This window comes from Aphelocoma coerulescens, chromosome 1A, assembly GCF_041296385.1.
Source record: "Aphelocoma coerulescens isolate FSJ_1873_10779 chromosome 1A, UR_Acoe_1.0, whole genome shotgun sequence".
NCBI classification, from domain to species: domain Eukaryota; kingdom Metazoa; phylum Chordata; class Aves; order Passeriformes; family Corvidae; genus Aphelocoma; species Aphelocoma coerulescens.
The window spans coordinates 29,787,409-29,813,210 of NC_091014.1; the positions used below are offsets into that span (position 1 = coordinate 29,787,409).

Below are 25,802 nucleotides of genomic sequence, written 5' to 3' on the forward strand. Positions count from 1 at the left end.
GCTGAAAAGTAGCAACAAAGTCAGAGGAAATGTATTGCGCTGGGTTTTGTCTGCTGCAACTTCCTCTGTTAAGCTGGTGTCCTGGAAAACAGTGCACCAGCAGCCAATCCTCGCCTCATCAGTGCTGATCCAGGAAATTCCCAGCTCTCTGAAGCTATCCAAGTATAGAACTGATAGAAAAAATAAAGATCATAATTGAACCTAGAAAGAGACATTAAAAATTAGTGGTGATGAGCCTGCCTGTTTAATTAAGTACTGCAGTGTAAGAAAGATGCCTTACTTCAGCCACAATGTGCCAGCTGCCTGGGGTTGCCATTTTCTTGGTTCTCTTGTGACATATAAAATTGCTGAACTCAAGAGGAGTCTTCAGCTACTGACACAGTCCCATTTGTCATATTTAGTATCAAATTTAATCTAGCACGAAACTCTGCTTCGTAGATGGATTTAGGACAGCTCTCCAGACTTTAGTCACATGAAGGCAGATCCCAAAGACACAGAGTTAAATCCCTGGGAACTTTGTAGATATATCTACTTCTTTTTATCACACTAATGTCAAAGCAGCCCAAGAGCATTTTGCCATTGCCCCAAAAAATCACCACACATGTAACGCCTGCATTCTCCCTTTTTCACAGTGTTCCAAGTTTGAATTCCTGGGATGCTCTTACCATGTATCTCTGCATGTCTCAGGCTCCTGATGCTCAGATCACAAACTGACCAAGTGACCATACTCTCCCCAGCCCTACCCAACCTTCTTCTTGTCAGCAACAAGCCCGTGTAAAGGACAGATAATAAGACCCTCTAGTATAATGAACTGAATGAATAATTTCCCTCTATGTGTTTTTAAATGAAGATGTGTAAACTGGAAGGTTACATGGGTAATTCAAGGCTTTTTTAAGGTACAATAATTGCATTTGATTTTGACAAATCAGTCCCTTCCCTTCTTCCTACCAATGTTACGATGACTTATATCCAGCTTTGCTCAAGTTACTCATCTTTCAAATGTCAAGTCAGAATTTGTCTGCTATATTGTAAAATTTGTACCTGTTGTGAGTAATTTAGTGCCAGTGTAGTTGGAACATTACATGTAATTTAAAAAATTACCTGAAATTATATTAAGAAAATGCTGAACTAATGAAATGTGCTCTCCAATAACAGGGAGTGATTAGGCTTTTTGGAAATAAGACACAAGAAGTGGATCTATATGGTGGCATATCAGAAAGTTTTACATTACCTTTTTATTTGCAAATAAGCATAATTTCCTTATCAAAAAGGAGGAGGTGAGGGAGGATTGGGAGCAGGGCATATGGAGGCTGCAAGGCCATTTGAGCAGGCAAATGGTCAGGAGATAGAAGAATGTGAGATGCATGGAGATCCATAGAAGACTGACATGAGCATGATTGGTTTTAGTTCTAATTATGTACTAGCTTGAAAACAAACCAGTAGGAGGCACCAAGTCAGAATAACAATTTAATGGGGAAATTAAAGAAGAGAAAAAAAAAAACTAAAAGAAAACACTGGTTCAAACTGAGAGTCAAGATACAACCTGAGTCCCTGTTAGGCAGGGTGGTGGTAGCAGTCCTCTGAAGCAGTGATCCTGTAGTAGAAGGGGTCTGCTCTTCCTCAGAAAGTCCAGTGGTGGCTGTGTAGCTCCTGTCCTCTGGAAATCCAGTGGAGAAGGGATGTCTCTGGTGTTCAGAATCTCAGATTATATCCACGATGGGATGCTTGGTTCCTCCCTCTGGGTGGAGCATCTCACAATGGGGTAATGAGTCATGAGGCCAAGTGTTGATTAGGCTCGTTAAGAGAAGATAGTCTGGAGGGAGTTATCTCTGAGTCATGCAGCAGGACAATGATGGGCCATTAACAGAAAGATAGTCTGGGGGGAGGAGGCAAGGAAACACTGCCCCACCTGATTTCAACAGCTCATGAGGATGGTAATAGAATACACTGCAACCCAGGACAACTTTTTATTGCCTGAGTAATAAAAAAAAATTGCATATGGGCTGGAAAATCTCTTTATCTCTTTGTTCTACATATAGCATGCAAAATAAAGCCTTTTGAAAGCAAATTAATTTTTATAGGGAAAGCTAGTTTAATTTTCCATATGTTTATATGGAAAAGTTTGACATTTCCTGAATTAAATATGTATGGAATTAGGATGTACTAAATAAACCTTTTTATTGTGCCTTCCTTTTCCCTCTTCTTGAGACATGTTTCTTGAGATGACTTGAAAAGAACTGCCTCAGGTGGTCTGTGATTATTATTTTCAGACATCCTTTTGATAACTTTTCCTCTGAATGTGTTGGATATTTTGTATTATGGTCTCTCTCAGGCTTGTTCAGGGGCATTAAGGTGTGCTAATGTAATTTTGTAGCGCATCTGTAAATAGTGGTAAGGTTTTCAGACCAATGTATCTTACTTAAATAATAGTTCTTTCAGAGGGTTTGATTAATGAGACAACTTCTTTTATACGAGAGGCAGAAACCTACAACCCTGCTCCTATTTCATACTTTGCACTGGCACAGGTCTTCATCAGTGAACAAATTCACCTCACTAAGCTGACAGAAGACTGAACCAGAAAGCAAGAATTGAATAGATTTCCACTCTCTTTAGCTTTAGCAGCTGCCTAAAGAGTCAGACAAGCACGAGTGGTGTTGTAGGAAAGCCTAGAGGAAAAATTACACTGCTCAGTTGCAAAGTGTCAGAGAACAGATGACAGGACCACCTTCTAGAGGGAAAGGTTCTTATAAAGGATCTGTGATCTCATCAGAGATTTTCTTGACCTTTGCACAGACTTCCTAATACATTTTAGCACTGTTGAAAGGTCTGAGTCTTGTTTTCAGAATTCACTGAATAATGCCTCTAATAGTCAGGTGATAGCTTTTGCTCCAATTCAATATATAAATTGCAAGAAATATACCCAAAACATAGGGTGCTGTTTGAGAGGTCAGATAGTCCATCCTCTTGTCTAAAGCAGGACCTGAACACTGGAAGTGTGCTCTTCATCACATCCTCAGTCTAATACATCCATTTCCTTCTTCTTTCCCCACTTCTCTTTTTCATGTAGGCACAACGTCAGTGAGCTGATGCTTTTCCTTGTACTCTTAGTCTGCCCTTCCTTGCTCTCCAAACTTTGTCACACAGTCGTGGTACTTCACGTAAAGTATGAACATTTCTTGAAGATCTGTTCACAACCCCTTTCTCTTCTCTTTTCTCCCATGTGCTGTTTTCATATCACTGGTCCACACTCACCTTGTGGCTGAGAATGAAAGGTTTATTGTTTGCCATACCTGACATTCAGTCTGCACATCTTATTCTGCTCAGACAAACACCTGAAACCAGATTCATAATAGATTGCAGCAGAAGTGCCTTTATAAAGCACATTTGATAGGTGTGAGAAGCAGGCGTTCACTCAATATAATTAATAGTGCTGGCAGCATTAAAAATGCATGCAATGAAATGCCTAAGTGCTCTGTAACATCATTTGAGTCCTAAGGTGAAGAGTCAGCTGCATATGATATGGCTGTTTGCTGCTGGAGGCTGTTGTTATTCTGTATTCATATTTAAGAACTGCACAGAACATGCCATCGGGTTTCTGACTTAGTCATTCCAGTCTCTGAGCAAGTATGTGAATCTTGCCTTTTCAGTCTGAAAGTAGTTCTTTTTTTGGTCTAGCAATATGTAGATTTTTGTATCATGTTGTGCTTTAAAATATGAAAGAAAGCAGACCATTGTTCAAAAGCTCTGCCTTTCTAGCTTTTCTTCTTTGCTTCCTTGAAAGACTTCTCATTACATGAATTAGTTTTTAAAAATTAAGTTGCCTGACCACATGTCTCACAGCCCAACAGTGTCTTCTGGACCTCCTCCTGTCCTCAAGGGAAATGGTGATTTTTTTTTCCCCAAATTTTAAGTCAAAAGGGAACTTGCTTTTTATCTGTACCCAGTCTTCTTCAAGTGCTGTAATCCAGTGTCTATCTATGCATATGGAATTTAGGAACAATAAAAAAGATGTCTGCAGAAGGAGTGTTCTATGTATATGTGGTATTTTTACACTGGTGTAATTCACATTCTTTAGGTATATAGATAGACTTTTTCTTTTATAGTTTTCCTAAAAACTGTCTAATTTAGTCTAAAATCTTTTAGAGCCAAAGACAGGAGTTTTAAGGGCATAAGTACAAAATCATCATTTGATTTAAGAACAGTCATCTTGTACATTGCGTTTATTTACTGATCTGAGAAGGTTTTTTAAATTGCAAGACATGTAGCAAATTTTTATAGGCAGCAAAGATACTTTTGCAAAATGTCAGAATTTTTCCATCCTTAACCACTGCTTTTGAAAATGTCCGAGTTAAACTATTCAGCCATCTCTGAAGATCTTATTAGTAAAACTGTGCTTGTTTTGTTTGTTTCCCTTGTATTACAAGATTCTTGCAGTCATTTTACAAATCTCTGGCATCTCTAGGATATGGAGCAAGGCTCTGAACTTGAATGGAAAGTGAACTTGTTAGCAAGTCATGTACTCCTTTGTTCTCCCTTGAATTTGCTCACAAGTGTCCATACTGTTATTTCAGTCTCAGTAGAGACCTGTGAGAATTAGATAACTGTGTTTTTTCAAAATTTTACCTATATGGAGCATGTACTGTCTCCTCACAGAGTCATTCTGTACCTAGAATGCATAGTTGACATTTTCACAGAAAAAAAACCAGTTACATCCTAGATTTACTGAGAAGAATTTTTCCAGAACATTCCACCTTTGCTCTTAGACTTGCTTCTTAGACCCCAAAGAGAAACCTTGTATGGCTTGGAGGAGATAAAGGAGAAGGGAATGCAGCAGAGGTGGGCAGAACCTGCCACCTTTACAACAGCATCAACGAATGAAGAATAAAGATTAAAAAATACAGTTTGTTGTCAAACCTCTTTTGCATTTATTCACATTTAAGTGCTTGGCTTTGCAAACTGAAATGGTTTTAAAATAAATAATACCTTTCTAAAATTGTATTTTGGAATGTAGAAAGCTAATACATACCTCAGCGTGAAAGGAAAAGCAGGTGTGATCTGGAAACAATGTAATTTTCAGCTTTCATACCCAACATAAGGGGTTTTTTGTCCGATGTAGTAAAGATTCTTTCTAAATACATAAAATCATTGGAGATGATTAGGCTATAAAATCAGGAATAACTATGGGTAGTTGTTTCGGATGTGGACCTTTTTTGATTAGAATTTGTTGTTCTCTGTGAAGTAAGTTGGTCTCACGGTATTTCTAAGGGGCATATCTTTAGTTCCTAATTATCTCCACATTTGGTCTAAACAGTGACGAATAATTTCATCAGAGAAGGCACACAAGGTAGTATTAGAAGAACAAAGTTTGAGTTAATTTGGTTCTTAGAAGGCAGGAGTCAGTGAAGGACAGACAGCACTTTTGTTACCTGTAATGCTCCAGTTTTGCTGAAGCGCATAGAATTAACTTTGATTGACTCACTATTTGGCCTTCACATTTTGATTCTGGAATGTGTGATGCAAATTCATCTTCAGTTTGACTGCTAATTAAAAAATGATTAATTTGAAACTCTTTTCTGTTTTCAGAGGAAGGAAACAAAGATTATGGACCTGTTTTTGAGGAGCAACCTATCGATACCATCTATCCAGAAGAATCTTCAGATGGACAAGTTTCAATGAATTGCAGAGCTCGCGCAATTCCTCCTCCTACTTACAGGTAATATCTCGTGTTTTGATTCTCAGATCTTGCATATTTTATTCAGCAGCTATATCAGATTGTGTTATTAAATGCTTGACTTCTTAAAAGGTTGGAGCAAAGTCTTCAAGGCAGGAAAAAATGGGGAGATATGCAATTTTTGAGTAAGACTCAACCTTGATTTGCCAAAATGTCGAATCAGTGTTGAAGACAGTATATGGTATTAAATGTTTTCAGTTTTTGAAAGAAATACTGATCCAGATGTAAATTTAAAAAAAAATGTGACCTTTAAAAATATTTAAGAGGCTATCTTTCCAGCTTAGGCTGAGATTGACTGAGATTTGAGTCTTTGTCCTTGATTCAGAACATCTTTTTTTATTCTATTTCACTTTGAAAGGAGAAGTATTGATTGTTGAACCTGGATATTCTACATCCCATATTGCTTTTGCATCCACTATGTTGTAGAGCAGTGATCAAGAATGTGTCAGCTATGCTACTGAAGACATGAAAAACTTTATTCTGAAAAAGCATTTCAACTAGTTTTAATACTAATTCCCACATGACCTCTTTCACAATAATTATATTATTGTAGAAAGCAATTCTTCTTTGCTGTGCATTCATATAAGTTTGTCAGCCATTATCTACTCATTGTATAAAGAGAAATGTACTTAAGATTGTCAGTATTAAGACTGTGACTAAATTACAGCCTGATCATAGGCAGAAAACTGCTGTCGTTGTACTAAGGACAGACACAATTTCTTGCCAGCAAAAAAGATCCATGTCAGTAAATTACGCTATGATCTGCCACCAGTACTCACTTACGTGTGTTCCCAGACTGGTTTCTAGAACACAAAAAGCAAATAAGTCTGCTGGCTGTTCTTTTAAATCTGTTACAGTATTGTGACCAGCTATGGTATTCTTCCATCAAAACAGCTTAGTTAGTCTTCATTGCCACTTCTAAAAATAGGCTAGCAGGTTGTCTACCTGTACAGAATCACCATTTGAATATGATCCTGGTACATGACATTTTTTTGGCACGTACTTCCTCTTGCCATGCTTGGAAAGTGTGGAGAGATTACATGTGCTAAGATTTTATACCCTTTGATATACTTCCCCATCCCTTCCAGTTGGTCCAGAGACTCCCCCCACCCTGTCTGCAAGACTGTAAACACACTATCTATAGGTGATTACAGGCTCTAAATAAATTTTGACATTCTTCTTTACCTATTGTGGGCTCAGCAAAATCTGAGCTAGCAAAATCATTCTCAAAGAATTGCATTGCATCTCCAGACCTGTCTAGGAACAGACTTGACAATTAGCACTGATAGCTGATGTGATGATAATTGCAGTACAGAATAAGGCCACTTTTCTTATTTTCTGACATCATTATTTTTAGTATACCTCAATATGTTATTTTCAGCTCAGCCTTCTAACAGTTACTGAGAAAAAATTCTTCTATCTCAGAGGTAAATAAGTTCTTCTTACCATTTTCATTGCAGGATAAGCAGTCCTCAGGACATTTATAGTTAGATATTTCTGAACAGAGGATATATTAATTTTTTCTAACAGAGACATATAGTATGTCTCACAGGACTGAAGTGATACTTCTAGAATTCCATATGATCAAAATGCTATTTTCTGCATCTTTAACATTATGCCATTTCATTAGATTTTTTCTTGATTTATTCTTTTGTTCGTGCCATTCTTAGTATTGTTTCTTTCTATGACAATTTCAAGTTCCACTTCCAACTGAGAATTCTGTTTATTTTGATACATCTTCAATAGTGAATGAACAGGTAGTATGTGTTCTCATTGTCAGTTACTAATGCCTAACGTTACCTTATGAAAAAATAAAATATTTATGCTGAAATAATTTTACGATCTTTAAATGTATTAAAGTTGCGTCCTTGCTATTTGTCCATAGAAACCAGGCAGTTCCTTTCTAAGGTTATGGACTCCCTCTTGTGGACACAGTAACAGACACAAATATAAATCATGCATTCTGGTTCCCACTCCGTGTTTTTTAGCATTTTTTAAAATAAGCAGAAATCGGTGAGGGTCAGAACTGGGCTACCAGTTTCTGTCTTAATCCCTGAAGTGCAAGTTGCAGTAATTCAGTGAATTGGCTGTGGGGTTTTACCATAACCAAGGGGACAGTGTCCAGCAATTTTCTGAATGTAATAAGTAGGTCATTTATGAAGCATGCCACAGTTTTTGCACTGACTTTACTAGCACATTATGTTTTATAAAAAATTTTCATTTTCTGCAGCAGGTTTGCAAAAATCTCTTATTACCCCATACTTTAAAGGTGCAGAGGGAGTATATTTGTATCCAGTCTGTCCTTAGATAATTATTCGAGATATGTTTAAATTCCCTGTGTTTGATGGCTGGTTAGCTTATTCACAGCCAGCTGAAGCATCTCTTACTGCTTGGCCAGCAATTATGTTTTAACAAACTATGTCACATCCCCAAGAAGGCAGAACTGACACTGTTATGTTTAAAAGACCTCTGGAGTTCAAATCTGTGCCTCTTGATGAAGGAAAACTTAAAACTTGTATAGAAGTTAATAACTTCCTGTATCGTTTATCAGAATTTGTGAGTTATTTTTCACATCATATTTCTTACCAGGTTTGCTTTTTGGGGCCAAATCTTACATCTGGCTTTTGTTTTTTGATAGGTGGAAACTCAACAACTGGGATATTGATTTAACAAAGGAGCGCTACAGTATGGTGGGAGGCACACTTGTTATCAGTAATCCAGAGAAATCAAGAGATGCTGGAAGATATGTCTGTGTAGTGTCAAATAGCTTTGGAACTGTCAGAAGCCGTGAAGCCGTTCTGAGTTTTGGATGTAAGCCGTTGTTTATGTCAAAATACAGAAAAATTATGGTTAGCTAGGAATGCCCAATGTTTTACACTGTGGTGTCTTCTGCTAACATGTGCTGTGTCTGTATTACTCTAAAAACAGTATCTTAAATGCCTTAGTCTGCAGGGATCGACACAAAATAAATTTGAAAGCATTTTATATTCTTTAGCATTCTGCTGACATAATATGACAGCCTTCCCAGTGAGTTATTGTTAAATTATTAATTGAAGAGACTCATGGAGCCAGATCTGGTGATGATAATGTCCAGACTCTTTTTAAATCATGGTAGGACCTGAGGGGAAATAGTCACAGAAGAAAGACAAGAGTGAGGGCGTATGGTGATGAGGTGCTGCCACAGTGCAAACACAGCTGCAGGAGGAAGGCACAGCACTTGCCAGTAAAGTGTGCCCCGACTTCTAGGCTACAATGGAGATCCTGCTGGGGGAAATTTCTGTCAACTTCTGACAGCTATAAGCTGGTCTTGTGTGTACATGTACATGTAGAGACCTGCACGTCACCAAATACATGCATTGTAAAAAACTGATGTACTGCATGAAGACTAATGCAAAATTTTGCAGACTAAAGACAGTGTTTGGGATTTTTGTTTTATTTTGCCTTAAGTTCCCTTTTTCCCTGGATATATTTTTTCATCAGAGAGCAAAAAAAGGAATTGCAAAAAAAGGAATACACTTTAACTGGGGTGCATTCACAAAGCCTTGGGTGGCCTGACACTAAGGGTTTAGTGCCCCTCTTGTCTTTAATCAGCCTCCATAAGCAGAATTCACTCCTTGCTGTAGAAGATTAGACATGTAGTGAAAAGTTCAGCTTTCGGATTGTACTTATCAGAGTGTGGGACCACAAATATTCAGGAAAGTCAGAAGCTATAATGAGCTGATGGATCATATGATAGTTGATATAGTCTTAGTCTGTATTTATCCACTATATTTTCGAGAAAAACATTGAAGACCAGGCGGTTACTTCCTTTCAAGGGAGAAAACATCAACATTAAATTTATGGGATGTTTATTTATATTGAAAGCAGGCTTCAGTGGTGTGAGTCCTGAATAATCAATAGGATAAAAAAATTAAATGAATAAACATAATAGATGAGAAAAATAGAATCAGAACAGTTTGAGGCATGTTTTCTGCAGCTCACTGGCTGCATGAGATGAATGTTGATGGAGTACTGAAAAATTGTGCTAAACAGAACCCCAATATACAATGTTTCAATATATAAACTATAATAGTGTAAAGAGGTAAGGAATAGAAGTGAAAAGATAGCTGGAAACGGATAAATATCTGTTAAAAAAAAGGCTGCTTTAATTCCTCTTTATACTGTTGTATTTTTTCCTTTCTCCTTTTTAATGATCTCCTATAAAAACCATTTCTTTATACAATCACTGTTGCTAAAGAACTGAATAGAGTTGCTAAAATTAATATAGAAAATGTCTGTTCTTTATGTTCTTTTGCTTATGCATAAACTGATTGAAAAATGTCAACAACCATTTCGAAGAATTCAAAAAAGTCTTGACTAGCTTTAATTTTGTTTTGCTGTCAAATTTACTGAAACTATGGAACAAAACCCACATTCTCTCACATACTTGGATCAATTAATCCATCTGAGAATACTGTACATACTTTTTAGATCCAGTGCCTTAAAACTCATTAGAATATTTTAAACCTAAATACTCTTAGGGATACAGTCTGCATCACTTTTTTTCCCCCTGGAATTTACAATTATGATGACAAAAATAATGTAAAAAAAAAATTCATTTGATAATGACAAGCAAAACCGGCATTAGGGGTCAACAGGTTTCTGTCTGCCATGTATTGATGTATTTCTATACTAATCTCTGCAGGACTGAAAAGAATTATAATAATAAAAAGTTACTGTAGTTAAAATCCCTATTCTCCTCCTCTTGCTTTTTTTAAAACTAGATCTGGATCCCTTTCCACCTGAGGAACGTTATGAGGTGAAAGTGCGAGAAGGTGTTGGAGCAGTGCTTCTTTGTGAGCCCCCTTACCACCACCCAGGTAATTCAGCTAAAAGTGCTTCATTTTCAATGTATTAAGAGTAAAAGGCAAGTTAATATTTATTGTTGCAAGTTTTCTTTATATTTACTGAAACAATAACTTTTATGCAGCTTGAGAATCACCATTTAGGTTAGGTTTCTGTTTTGAATATGTTTGTTGTTGGTCATATGTAAGGAATATTGTTGAATTTTCAAGTAGGTTTTGATACTACAAATAGAATTACTCAGGCTAATCTGCATAACAGAGAGGAGACTTGGTTTACCAATCAAAAGACCTGAGTCCATGTCACTCTGTCACTGTGTCATCCCAGACTTTCTGCTGGTCTTGGACAGGGCCCAGATTCATTTACCACCTGGTAAAGTCACCTCAACTGCTATGATCATGGGCTTCTGTTAAAATCATGGAGCAGCAGAAGCATCCCCAGAGGGTCAGGGATGAGGTTATTTATTTTCTGTAAGTGACTTTTTCTCATCATTAGCTACTGAAGAGCTCTGCAGGGATTATACCAGTAATCTCAATCATCTGGAGTTCATCATGAGGGATGAAATTGGCTGTTAGCATCTCTTCTACCTTGTAAAATGAAGTAATGATTTAGTTTTCATGCTCAGTTTAAGCATTGCAAGGAACTGTAGAGCAGAGACATATTACTAGTTAAAATATTCTAAGGTTTTGTCTAAATCACAAGACTGGTGAGGACTTCCCAGCTTCTCGATTGCATAAGGTCAAGACCCAGCTGCCTCTCTGATCCCATCCCACTCCAGTTCCTGTGGGATGGTTGTGCCCAGGGCAAGGTGTGCACACTGTAGCCAGGTCCCCAGTAACCTGCACTCACGGCAGTAGTGCCCCAATGTTCAGTGTAGACAGAAATGAGCTGGCTGCTGAGATGTATAAATCTCTCTCACATAGCTGCCTCTCTGAAAAAGAGATCTATAACCTAGAAATCAGAGTCAAGTGATTTATATGCAGACAATATTCTGTGGTTTAAATAGCTGATAGTGTTGGGTTTTAATATTGACTAAAATATTTTCCTGTAGATGACCTCAGTTATCGCTGGCTTCTAAATGAGTTCCCAGTGTTCATTGCTTTGGACAAACGACGGTTTGTGTCCCAGACAAATGGCAATCTCTACATAGCAAATGTGGAAGCATCAGATAAGGGCAATTACTCGTGTTTTGTGTCCAGCCCTTCAATAACGAAGAGTGTATTCAGTAAATTTATTCCGCTTATTCCACAATCTGATCGTAAGTATTTATTGGCAATACTATGCACATGCAGTATTTTAACTGTTTGTATTATAATTTTGTGCTAATTCATAACTACTTTCATTTCTGTAAGGAGAATTATATGGCAAGTTATAATGGCTACTGCACAATGTTACTTGGTGTTCCAGAGGTCCAGATCATTCCGATCCACACTGAAAACTTCATGAAGGAAATCTCCATAGATTCATTCACAAATTTCCTTTCAAATCATTGAGAACAGAGTTCTTATCCCCAGAATCCCCATCTCTTTTATATGATAAGCCCCTGATCTCATTCCAAAATTTTCAATAACTTTTTTTAGTCTTGGCACTGGTTCAAAGGAGTATGACTGTAAAGCAGAAACTTCATGTAAATGTTGATGAACAGCTTCAGGATTTACTTTTTTTCCCCCAGAAAATCCCTCATGAAAGAGGAAAATCCTTTTCCCCTTATGAAACTTCCTATCCAACAGTGGCCTAAAAGCTTTGTGTCTCATGGTCAATCTCCTAAAACACCTCTGTAGCTTTGTGTTACTGGATTATTTGTCACTGTTTCTTCAGGAGAACTGCATATTTTCCAAATAGGAGCCAAGTTCCCTTTTGCCACTTCAGACTGTCAGTCACTAGGTTCTCATAAACTGATGACGAATTTTTCAGTGACCCTTTTATCTGTAAAATTTTCCATATTACTGATTGAATTTGAATAATTCCAAATTACTGATCTTTGACCAAATATTCCATGGCCAGTATTCACACTGCCATCTTCATCTAGTATTGCAAGAGGATTCCTAAAGGGATTGCTAGTGGGGAGATTTGATTACTTTTACATCCCTGTGCTCTCATTAAACAGTTGATGTGCTTGCTCTAGCTCCTTCATACCCTTACTGAGATAAAATTGAGCTTAAATTCAAAATAATTCAAAATATTCTATCCAGTAAAAAAAATTGTGGAAAATAGAGACTCAGGTTTTTGCCTACCCACACACATCATGCTTCAAAGGCAATTAGAAATTCTGTAAAAAAGTTAGGATGTCATCCAGAGAAAGATGACTAGTTTCTGAGTAAAAAGATGGTGCCTTCTAGTAAAAGTTCAGTGCTTAGCCAGATCTTATGAATTGACAGGCTATTTATACAGTGTAAAGAAAAATTTTGTCTGGAATTTTAAGAAAAGTTTTATTGAACTGTGGAAATTTTAATAGCTGTATAACTTTCTCACATGCCTTTTCTTAGAATCTTTTTTTTCATATTAGGAGCAAAAGTATATCCTGCTGATATCAAGGTGAAGTTCAAGGACACATACGCTCTCCTGGGGCAAAACGTGACACTGGAGTGTTTTGCTCTTGGAAAGTAAGTGTGTTTTAAAGTTTTTGTACAGCACGGTTTGCTTTCATTTTCCAGGGAATGAAAATACATGTTTCATTTTCAAATGCTCTTTTTGTAGCATGCAATTTAACAGCCAGTTCTTGAACACACTGATTTGTACTTTACTGTACCTTTTCAAGTCCGGTTCCTGAACTCAGATGGAGTAAATACCTTGAACCCTTGCCAGCCTCTGCTGAGATAAGCATGTCTGGTGCAGTTCTTAAGATCTTCAATATTCAGTATGAAGATGAAGGACTTTATGAGTGTGAAGCTGAAAACTATAAAGGAAAGGATAAACATCAAGCAAGAGTTTATGTACAAGGTAGGAAGAACAATTTTATTGTTGATGATTTGTGTTGCTTTTACTTATGTTGGAAATGTCTGTGTTTTCACACTTGATGTCAGTGGTGATTCGTATTATCATTCTCACACACTGCTGTTCAAGTTAATAGAGCAGAATCAAAATTCTTGCATTAAATGCCAGGCATGATATTTATGTATTAATTGAATGACTACTCAATTTGTCTGGTTATGATAGCTGGTATATACACCTTGACAGTTATGTGTTAATATACTTAAGCATAGTGTAAATTAAACCAATTTATAGTACTTGAAGTGAAAGAACTTCTGGGAGGAAAAAGATACTATTAGGTTTGTTATGATTTCTTGTTTTCTCATTTTGTTTGTGTGTTCTGTCATAGCTCTCTCTCTTATTAGCTATAAACAGTTCTTTATTCCTTTGCCCTCTGTCACTTCCCTTTATGCATTTGGTTAAATTAAGTAACCAAAAATTGTATCTTACTGCTCATACTGAAATCTTCCCAAGTAAGTTGACTTCTTGTCTGAGGCTTATGCCACAAAACTATGCCACGAAAAGGTCACACATAACATCTGAACCACCCTCAGATGATTTATATCTTTCATTGGCTGTACAGAAGATCTTCTGAGTTAAGATCTTCAGTTAAGTGCTAGAACTTCAGTACATCAAACTCAGAATTAGTGTGGGAAGGTTATTACTGCTCGTAATAAGTAAATTGGTTTGTTTGTTTAGCAAAAGCAAAAATGCTGGACCGTTTTCAATATTAATTTCTTACATGTCCTGTCTGGACCAAGAGAATAATTTCTTGGAGATCCTTTCAGTACATACACAGTTTTGCACAATTTCATGTCATTTAGCTATCATTTTTATGGTTCTACTGAGTAATTTCCACACTGAATAATCTACAGATCAGATCAATATAAGTGGTAATATCTTATGTCTTTGGTCATTCAGGAGCCATTATTTCAATTCCAAATTTTCTTCTCATAAAAAATAGTTTGAAGCTATTTTGAATCTATCTTGTAAGACAAAAACTTTCTTTTTTGTGCTGGCACATTGCTGAGTTATCACCATTACTTTGTGTTGCCTGTTTAAGTATCATGGGAAAAGCAGTGAAATTAATACAACATAATTCCAATTAAATATGTATGTGCTATATTTACAATGCATCATGTATTTTATTCTGCAGCTGCTCCTGAGTGGGTTGAACATATCAATGACACAGAAAGGGATATAGGCAGTGACCTGTACTGGCCTTGTGTAGCTACGGGCAAGCCTATTCCAACAATTAGGTGGCTGAAGAATGGTGCCTCGGTGAGTGTACTGCTGTAGGTAACACAGGCTTGATTGGTTAGCTCATGGAAACAATTTTTTGAAGCATGCATTATTAAAGGTTAAAGGAAAATTAATTATAATGATCCAAATATTTGCTGATTCCACTTGTATGAGGCATTAAAATCTATTTTTAAAAGTTTCATCTCAATCTTCTCTTATTTCTTCAGGCTATTTAGTATTCAGCTTTGAATTATAAACTTAACTTTTGACCACGTTTAGGAGATGGATATCCCTTTTTCTCCAGGCCTGTTAATGCTTTTCACTCTGGATAAAAAAAAAGTCTATCAGCTTCTCTTTAAAATTAATCCTTTTACCACATTAAACATGAATGTGTCATTAAAAATATAAGACAAAATAGAGTCAGTGCAGATATGACAAGAAAAAGTCTTTTTAAAATTATCAGTCGTGTTTCTATATCCTGTATTTTTTTCACATTTTTTCTAGACATAGAGTGTTGCAAATGTTTGGGTGATGCTTAAAAGAAGTTTAAAGAAGTAATGTTTGATAATTTAATTCTGTTACATCGCATATTTGGTTTAAACGAAGTAGATTTTGTGTCCTAGAATTATGGAGACACAGAATGGTTTGTGTTGGAAAGTGCCTTAAAGATCATTTAGTTCCAAGCCCCTAGCCATGGGCAGGGGCACATTTCACTAGGCCAGGTTGCTCAGAACTCCATCCAGACTGCCCTTGAAAAATTACAGGGATGAGACGTCCACAGCTGCTCTGGGAAAAATCTGTTCAGGCATTTCAAAAGTGTATTTCAAGTCTTTTGTTTATACTATATGAAAAGCCATTAAAAAACCAAGAGAATATGAGGGCACAATGCAGGTCTGCATCTGTTGAGCTCTGATGACTCTGGTCTTGGCAAGCAAACAAAAAAAGACAATGAGACGGCTTGTTTATTGACTGTTTATCTTAAGAAAAAAGTGTGATGTTGGAGGGAGAACAGGGATGTCACTATCTGCTATTTGGAGGTGGCTTAAACCAGGAAAAGCAATGTTTTTGTCTTGATTTGGCAGTTATTGCAAACAAATAATTTAACAAGTGAGTTGCTTGCTGGTCCCCACTGAACTTGTCTTTCACTGACAAAATCGGCACACTGGGATGCAGAACGCAGTGTGTAAGTCTCCAGTAGTACACCAGAAGATTTTACGGTGTGTTACTGTAATGATAAAATGATTTCCAAATGGAAGATAGCAAAAATATGTTAATTGCCTTGAAAATATAATTTGTTTTTAAAACAGATAACTTGCAATTAGGCATTTCATCTAGCGCACAACAAAGATTCCTTTTAGAAAATCTGATTAAAACATTTTCACATAAAACAAGTCAGAAAATATGTTTCCTTTAATCTGTTCTCTTTTCAGCTAAGTAGTACTGTCTTAATCTTCCACTGCTCCATGCACTCCAATGTACTTAGATTCAAGGGTTAAAGATTTCAGCTTGATTTTCACAAGAAAACAGAATATATTAACAAGAGCTTTCAAAAACTAATTGACATCTATTTGTAATTTACCAAATACCCCACCTTAAGTACCTTATTTTGATTGACTGCTTTCTTTTTTACATTAAAACAAAGTGTTAGAAAATAGTTTCTACCATCTCCCAGAGGAATCTTCTGAAAAACTCCTACCTCACTGGGACTTGCTTTTACTTTTTTCTGTTGTAAAATGATGTAACAACAGAAAGTACTGACCAGTAAGCATGGCATAACAAAGGTTATGTGCATAAAATTAATTTAATTCCTTGTTTCTTATTTCTGATTCAGCAGTGTTTGCATTGATATGATAACGCCGGACTGGAGAGTAAATTTGTCTACTGACACTCAGCCAGGACTTTTCCAGAAACTTAAGTACTGAATGACACTGAATCTTTCTTTAAAAAATGATGAACCCAATGTCACCAAAAAAGGAAAAGAAAAAAAAAGAAAAAGAAGGAATGTGGATGTGTGTGAATTCTTCAACTTACACAGTTTATATTAATATCTTGTTGTTTTATTGATTCTGTGTTTTAGTTCCGGAAGGGTGAGCTAAGAATGCAAAGTCTGACCTTTGACGATGCCGGCATGTACCAGTGTATAGCAGAGAACATACACGGAATTATTTATGCAAATGCTGAACTGAAGATTGTGGGTCAGTGGGATTACTTCTCTATTTACTGTCTCAGGGTTGAGTAAGATAGCAGTTATATTTGCAAATACTGTTTGGTAACACGTTCCTGTGAGGATGAAGCTAAGAACTCTCACTCAATCTAGGTGAGATGGGGTTTATTTGAGTTCTCTAGCTGGTTTTTGACAACAACTTGAGGAATAAAGTTACCAACTTGTGGGGCATGTTTTCTCTTCTTATTTATGATGTTTGTTTCCTACTGTTCCCTCTCAGAGGAACTGATAGTGCAGAAGTTATATGAAGCACATGGAGTTGCAGCCTATACTTTCAAGCTTGCAAAACTGGTTAAGAAGCATTTTCATTTTTGCTCACCTATGATCACTCTTCTGTGAGGAAAAATTTGCTTTTTAAGAAACCATGTTGTCACTTACTTGGCCTTTGAAGCTCTTCATCTTTGCTCTCCCCTTTGTTTTTGCTTTCTACAACCCATTACACCCAAGTCACCATGTTTGTATGCAACATAGCTGTGCCATTTGATAGCTGGATATAGGTATGAATCCATTGTGTTTTCCTAGGAAGAATCCTGTTGAAAGTTTGACTCTCAGATCCAGAGTTCTCAGCCTTAAAACAATTTCTGATGTTTTTACTGATTTCATTAGAGCAGACACGCTGGCTGTATGACATATTTTCCTAGATTTCCCTGCAGTAGTTACTATTCTTTCCATTTCACATTTGCCTTCAGACTTTCCCAAGAACTAAACTATGCTTGTTTTTCCCAACCCATTGCACAACAATGCTTCATTCGACACTGTTCTTCCATTACTATATACTCCTTACCAGCTTGGTTTAAACAAAATGAGCACTTTCTCTGTGTGCATTTTCAAAGTTCAGGGTTGGTAAGATGTGGATATTGATCAGAGTTTTGCTCTGTACTTTTGTAATTAAATAATAGCCTTATTTCCTCAGGCTGTGCACATGCTGGCATGATTAACGGTGTTATGCCAAGATGCAAAATAATTAAAAGCTTTTTTTCTTTTATTTGGTTTCAAATAAAGAGAAAATCAGTAAGCAAAGATCCGACCTCAGAGACATAAGTGTGGTGCTTATGACAGTCATGTCTCAATACTCTTGTACATCTGAGAGTGCACCTAAAGCCAGGTGGCCAAACAGAAAATCACAAAGAATAAGAAGGGCACAATTTTAGTTTCTAGAGAGGGTTAAAACCACTGAAAAGTAAACTCAACTATTCTTTGGAAGTATGATTGAGTGAGCAACTTGTGAAAGAAATGTACCTCCAGGAATCTGAATTTTATTAGCACTGATCAAAAGGCCTTTTGAAAGGGAGGAACTTTCAGTGGACTTTGATCTTGTTAGATTAAACTCAGATGAAAGTTCAGAAATCAATAGAAAGAAACCTCTGATGTAACACAGCACAGAACTACGTAATGATTTTTCCTGGTTTTTTTAGATTACCGTGTGCTTCCCAGTACATCATTTGTATCATTAATATTTTTCTCACTGGCCTGAAAATGAACATTTGTAAACAATTCAAGAGTTCTGTTCTTGTTGTTGCAAACAAATTCTATTTTGCAGTAAAATCACTAACAGCAGTAATTTTGTTAATTTTTTCTTCCAGCTTCACCTCCTACTTTTGAACTGAACCCTATGAAGAAGAAAATCCTAGCTGCTAAAGGGGGGCGTGTAATCATTGAATGCAAGCCTAAAGCTGCTCCTAAGCCAAAATTCTCCTGGAGCAAAGGAACAGAATTACTTGTAAATGGGAGCCGGTTAGTACTGTTAGTAACACTTTGAGCCTTAGAAGTGTAGCCTTATGTATCTGTCTATCCCATAGGATAGTTCTCCATTTTGCAGACCTCAGGGACAGGAAAATGTGTAACTTCAGGAAAATAATAGGCCAAAATGTTGCTGGCAGTACAGATTCAAAGAGTCAGCAGGGTATCCAACTTTACCTAGTCTGGTTTAAAAATTGAATTGTACTATAAAAGTCTAAGAAAAACACTTGAATGAGTACAAGTGAATAGAAGTACATTCTCTTGCTCCAGCAATCTGAGACATCTGATCATGCCACAGTCTCTTTAAATATTTTTTACTGAAGGAGTGTTTATAAATCCAGTAGTTAGATATGAGCTTTGAAATGATGTTTGTGGTTTGTTCTTTCACTTACTACAGTTCTACAAGAAGCATTACTTTCTAATGTAAAACCTAATTTCTCTTGATGTATTTTTTGCACTTTCCATAGCATACGTATCTGGGATGATGGGAGCCTGGAAATTATCAATGTCACAAAGATGGATGAAGGTCGCTACACCTGTTTTGCAGAAAATAACCGAGGAAAAGCCAATAGCACTGGTGTTCTAGAAATGACAGGTAAGCCTCAGAATTGCATTCATTTGTTTTGGGTAGAATCCCTTAATTCAAAATCACTAATTTTGCTCCAGCATTGCAGTGCTTTTTCAAGCTGTTCTACATCTTTCTAATTTAATTGCTCAGTATAAATGAATTGATGCTTTTAAAGCATATTGCTCAGCTGAAACTGGGTATGTTTGCACCAGTTCTAACACTGTATCTCAATTTTCAGGGTTGATTTCTCCATAAGAGATTATTAAATAAAATACATTAAACTGACATATTTTAATGCATTGGCTCTATTTGATAGCTCAGCACTCATGCTAAGGTGTGATTCTGGGGCCATGACTCAGAGAAATGGAACTCCTGCTGACCTTCCTTAGTGTTGTGGTGTTTTGCTTTGTACGGGCTTTGGTTTGGTTTGGTCGTTTGTTTTGGTGGGGGGCTTTGGTGTGGTGGTGGTGATGCTGGTGGTATAAACATGTTTAAGAGAGAATTGCTGTTAAAGAAATATGCATGAAATTTGTGGGATAAGGGCGTATATCCGTATGATTGCATTTCTAAATTATTTTCCTTTATCAGTATTTGTATTTACTGATTGAGTACTGATACCCTTAATTGTGTATTTTAAATCTGATGTCAAATAATTAAATAACTGTAGACTACAGACAGGAAGGACAGCATTCTGTAACAGCTATGTCTTATCAAGTACCACTGATAGTAGAAGAGTCATTTGTCAAATACGTGTTTAATCTCTGTTCCAGAAATCATGCTGGATTTGACAGCTCAATGCCACAATATTGTTGTGCTAATGGAAGAGTTAGTCTGTAGCATCATGTGAAAGCAATTTTCTGGCTGATACATTCCAAATTTATTGTACCAAATGAAATGTAAAACTGTATTTTGATTCTCGCAGTTACTTTTTATTATCTTCTGCTGTTTCATATATCTTAATATTACCCTCAGGCTTTTAATTTTGAAAGTTTATGTAAATAAATATATCCAGACCCTTAATTGTTTTAGCATATCTTCTAAAATCAGGAAGAATATTTGCATACCAAATTCACACAGTGAAACAAAAACCAGTATGTTTGTAAACCTTATAAACTAGTATAAAGAAATTTTAAATTTTGTAAAATTCTGCTCTGATTCATCTAAAAATGAACACCAAGAGTATAAGACATCACAGCAGAAACAGAAAGGTCAGTTGACTTATTTCAAAATCATTTTCATGTTGTGGGCAATGGTGAAGGTTGATGAAGAATGCATTGAAAGTGGCATTCCCAAGCACATTGTGTGGCCCATAAAACTTCTCAGGCATTGCCCATGACTATAGGAAATTAAAAAGTTAAATCTGAAGCTGACAGAGGCTGCAAACTCTGATGGTTTTTCCCAATTGCTGTTTGTTCCCTGCCACTGATCCACTCTTTCAGCAACTTTTTAGACAGGTATTGGTACTGAGCATACCAGCACCACCACACTGGAATGGAGCAAGTATCCTATGCATGAGTCCATATGTAAGGCCCTGGAGACCAGATGTTAACAGGCTGCTCCAATACACTGTGAGATGCTCCATATTGCAAAAGGCAGTAGTTGTGCCATCCTCGTAGTCTCAGTATTAAGCAGGTTTTAGATTACTAGAGTAGAATCTGGGAAAAGGTTTCTTTCTGAGGCAGATTGACAAAATACTGGGCTTACTGAGGTTATTTTCTTTTTCTGTGTGTGATGGAATGGAGTGTGCTCCTTGGAGCAAGCTCAAGCCTAGGTTTTAACTAGTGGCAATAACTTTTCGTATGGCTATTGTGTTCCCACTTTTGATACCCTACCACCACTCTCATATTGGTGGGACAGATATTACATGTCATGGCATAAGGAAGATATTCTGTTACTTTTTGTTTTATGATAATAATTGTAAGAAAAGGAACAAGTCTCACTGATCCAGTGAGTCCCTTCCAGAGCAGTCACTAATTGCCATATGAGTTTGATGTATGTGTCAAGAGCTCAAGCAAGTGTCATGAGATGTCTGCTTTCTTTTTTTATTCCTGTAATAATAAGAGACATTGCTGGGGGATGTACAGCTTTCTTCCTTTCCTTGTATTGTTTTCTCTTCTTTTTCACATGTAGCTATTTGCACAATTTGTTATGCATCTATTATATCAGTAGATAAATTAAGATCTCAATCCCTACAATGCTGTAATGGAAATTGGACTCAGCCTAACCAAGTAGGACTTTTCATTCATTAAAGAGACAAGTTTTAAAACATAGGAAATATTAGAATTGAAACAAGAAACGCCGTACAAGTCATGTAAGATTCATCATGTGTCTTCTTTCTACTTGAGATACAGTCACTGAATAAAAATAGTTGTAATGTGATTCAGAGATTTAAACAGCTAAACAGAAGTCAGGAATTTTAGTTGTAAAATGTTTTCTTTGTTCCTTTCAGTTTGGTCCTTTGAAATGTAGTTGTATGAATAACATGTAAACTAGAGTTTGAGAGAGTGGTTTAATGTATGATCAAATAGTTATGAAGCCGAGTTTGTATTTGAATAAACATTTATTTATTGGAGTTTTCCATGTTTGCCATTAACTTCACAGAAGCTACAAGGATTACTTTAGCTCCGTTGAATGTTGATGTCACCGTTGGAGAGAATGCTACCATGCAATGCATTGCATCCCATGATCCCACATTAGACCTGACATTTATTTGGTCTCTAAATGGCTTTGTAATAGATTTTGAGAAAGAACATGAACATTATGAAAGGAATGTTATGGTAAGATACTATAGATCATTCTCTAATACATGAAAGCCTAGTTTTCTTTGTTGTGAATAGTTGTCTTTTCTGTGTTGGTTTGGGTCCAGTAGGCCAAGAACATAAAATAGAATTATAATTCAGACACCTGCCAGACACATAGGCACTTGCAGGCAGATACCTGAAATCAGGTATCTAAATTGATGTAAGTGTTTTGGTACCTCGGATAAATCCCACTCTGATTATTAGTGAAAATAGCTGGTAAGTAGGTAGCCAGATTGTAAACAGGGTGCAAATTACCTCCAAAAAGTGTGCATATGCATGTACTTTTACTAACCCATGTTTTTCTCATCAACATTTCTGGAATTTGGCACAAAACTTGGCCAGATGGTGGGTGGGAGTCAAACAGTCTGTAAACACTGAGGAAGAACAGTTTATGTGAAGGCTAAACAAGTTAATACAAAGACACTTATTTTAGCATATAAAAAACCCGTAGTTCTTTTGTATTTGCATGTATGGTTATGTTTTTAGAGTCTTCTATCAGTTTTATTCAAAATTAATGTCTCTATTAGAAATCCTTTCTTGTTATGTCTAATCACATGCTGATTTGCCTAATATTCAGCAACCTCCAAGTGGTTGTCTACTTGTATAAATATTTATTCTGTTATTCTGGGTTTAAATTGCATGAAAATCCTCAAATTTAAGTCCCTGGGAGGGTTTTTTTGTGCTCCCAAGAGAAATTGTGGCTATGGAGAGAAAAGGTTGCTAATGGTAGGTGTAGTGTCTGGGAACACCAGGGACCATGTTTATTTTCAGCTCTGTGTTCAAAATGATGTACCAGTGCCTCCTGAAAAGTCCTTCTCCTAGGCTGGCAGTATTATCTGATTTTCCACGGACCAAGAGATTCCTTTTTTTTTTCTTTCAGTATCTGTTATTCTCTATGTGAAAAGATGTTTAAAGTGTAACTATTTTAGTCTGATTTGGAACAAACCAGCCCTTTCAAGAGTCAAGAGTTGCCTCGACCTGCTCATTTGCTGAGTTATAAGACATAGTTAAGAAGACACACTGCTCTCTTTCAGTGAGAGAACGTCCTTGTCCAACAAGCCAGTGGAAATATGCTAAGATCAGCTCATAAACATTGAAACCCAAAGACATACACCCCTTTCTGCAATAAATCTCCTGAAAATCTATGTCCACTCTCAGTAGCAGGGTAGTAAGTAGTCTACAGTGTATTTTGTGTTGCCTCAGGAATTAAAAAATATGTAGTTCTTCTCCAGTACACTGGCATCTTTCAAAACATTTCCTACAGGTGACTGTTAAGTCACGCTTTTGATGAGTTTATATTTACACTCTGGTAGTAATCAATGCATAGGAATGCCTTGAAAAAGCTTTAATTGCCTCCTGATTGCATTAGTTTGTCCTTCGGTAAAGACTGGAATGAGTCTGAGTGTTAGCCAAAATAAGAGCTTAAAGAGTAAAGCTCCACTAAACTTACTCCTTGTAAAAGAGCAAATAAAATCATTCTGTGTCAGATTTTATTTAGTTGATTGCTTTTAGCTACCTAACGGATGTCACACAAGGAAATTTGTTCCATAAAACAGAAAAACAGACTGAAAGTGTTGATGAATCTGTTATTTTGGTGTGGAAGGAAGGTAAAAATGGCTTTATCAGAAGAGTTTGTAATGCAAGAGAAGGGAACCTGAACTTTCTCCATCTGTGGGTCATCTGTTGAATATGCTGAACAAAATTTTTTTTTATCATTGATACATACTTTTGGGGTTTCCTCTAAACAATGAAAATAGAAGGAAATCAGATTTTTTTTTTCTTTTAGGAAAAATTAATTCTGAAATTTAATCCTGATTTTAGAGCACTTTCTGCAAAGCACTTCAAGTTGGCAAATATGGAATCAAATAAGGCCTTCAGAAAATGTGTCATTCTCTTAGAAGATTGACACTATTTAGTTCCCAACCACCTGTTTCACCTTCCAGATAGCCAGTGGTCCTGGACTGCTGATCTTAAATTCTCATTATCTCCACAATATTTTAGACCCTTTATTGAAGTGCTTAATTTCAAAACCAAATTACCCTAACTTTCCTAGGCTACCTTGATCCCTAAAAAATTTCTGTGGTCTTCAAAGGGAGAGAAAGAGGTGCTTCTCTTCATGTGGGTGTTGAATCTTGTGCTGTAATACTTCCTTTTTCAATAGATTATACAGATGGATACTCCACATGATTCAGAAGAAGCTGAAGAACTCCTAATTCACTTAGACCTTTAAAACTAAATAGTTTAGATCTAAATATAATTTAATTTGCTTGTCAGTGTATAACCCCTGAAGGATATCCTTCTTCCTGAAGAATGTTTCTTGGTTTGTTGTGTTCCTTTTGCATTTTATCTGTCAGTACTGGTAGAAATTATTTTAGCAGAGGCATCTTCTTGTTTTGCATTCCTAAGCCTTAATTCTGGGCTTACAAATGCAAAGCAAGTGCAAATAATCTTTGTTACTCTTCCACAGGCAGCTTGGTCTTTATCCAGGACAGAGGGGACAGTAGGATTGCATTTGAAGTCTTCATTTGTAGGTATTAGGTGGTTCAGTGCTTAAATAATAACAAATACAGATTTTTTAACAAATTCAGCAAATCCAATGCAAAGGTTTATGTAGGATATAGTTAAGAGGAATATGCACTTTCTGTATTTCTGTTCTATTCCTTTGTTATTGTATTATTGCATTAAGGGCAAGGAAAGGGATTTTCTCCTGCCAGTTTCCCTCTCCCTGGCAGTTCTGAGCTGAAGTCACTGGGTGGCAGGTTTGCTCAAGATTTCTCGGATGTAAAGGGTGAGCTGGTTTGCATTTGACAGCAGCCGCCCGAACTGCTGAGCTTGAAACATCCTGCTACCCAGCCCTACACAAACACAAATGAAAAAGATATTCCACTGTGAATATTAAGATTACTGGGTATATGAAGCATGTGCTCTGTGCTATAATTTCCTGTTGATGAAGGATCCTCATCTGTCCCTCAGATAATATCACTATTAATTTATGTGACTATGCAGATCAAGTTGCTGAAACTTGATAGAGCCACAGTATTTCAGTTCTCAAAATAATACTATTATTATTGTCATATAGACATAATGAAATGCTAATTAAATTCATGTAAACACCTGCATAATTCTTCTTTCTTTAAATGCAAGCTTTGGTATCTCTATCATTGCTGAAGGCAAAGCTAATTTGCATTACATTAGTACTAAAATTAATTTCTCAAAAGGAAATTTGTCAGTTCTGTTTTCATTTCCTGTGACAGCAGTATGTAAAGTGGAAAAAAAGAAAAAAATAAAAGAATTGGTTAGCTTCCAAAGAGTCAAATGGAATCTTCAGAACCTTACTATTAAATTGATTACTTTTAACTTTATGTGTGGCTGTTCCTCTGATTATTTGACTGAGGAACTATACATTATCACATCTTTTCAAGTCCCAAAAAGATACAGCTCTTCAAGTAATCTGGAAAACTCTAATGTCTGTTAATTTGTTACTTACAGATCTGCTTTTTGTCATGTATTTTTAAAGATTGAAAAGATTACTTTTTAGATATTTATATAAAAAATATATACAGTATCCAAATAATAATATTCCTTTAATTTCATTACCAAAAAAAAGTATTTTTTAAATGTACTTTTGAGCCCTACTAGTCCATTTGTATGGATAGTCAGGAAAAGGAATTCCATAATTTAACT

At 36.4% G+C, this 25,802-nt stretch overlaps 1 protein-coding gene across 1 annotated transcript in view; it reads left to right on the plus strand.

Annotated features, from left to right (window-relative positions):
* CNTN1 (contactin 1) overlaps positions 1 to 25,802 on the plus strand; it is a 162,562-nt gene that overhangs the window by 90,672 nt on the left and 46,088 nt on the right. The window contains exons 3-13 of the mRNA XM_068997569.1: positions 5,584 to 5,713; positions 8,370 to 8,542; positions 10,495 to 10,590; positions 11,625 to 11,831; positions 13,080 to 13,176; positions 13,332 to 13,513; positions 14,700 to 14,824; positions 16,863 to 16,980; positions 18,593 to 18,743; positions 19,217 to 19,344; positions 21,919 to 22,094. Of these exons, the coding sequence (XP_068853670.1) occupies positions 5,584 to 5,713; positions 8,370 to 8,542; positions 10,495 to 10,590; positions 11,625 to 11,831; positions 13,080 to 13,176; positions 13,332 to 13,513; positions 14,700 to 14,824; positions 16,863 to 16,980; positions 18,593 to 18,743; positions 19,217 to 19,344; positions 21,919 to 22,094 (1,583 nt within the window). The remainder of the gene's footprint in view (positions 1 to 5,583; positions 5,714 to 8,369; positions 8,543 to 10,494; positions 10,591 to 11,624; positions 11,832 to 13,079; positions 13,177 to 13,331; positions 13,514 to 14,699; positions 14,825 to 16,862; positions 16,981 to 18,592; positions 18,744 to 19,216; positions 19,345 to 21,918; positions 22,095 to 25,802) is intronic.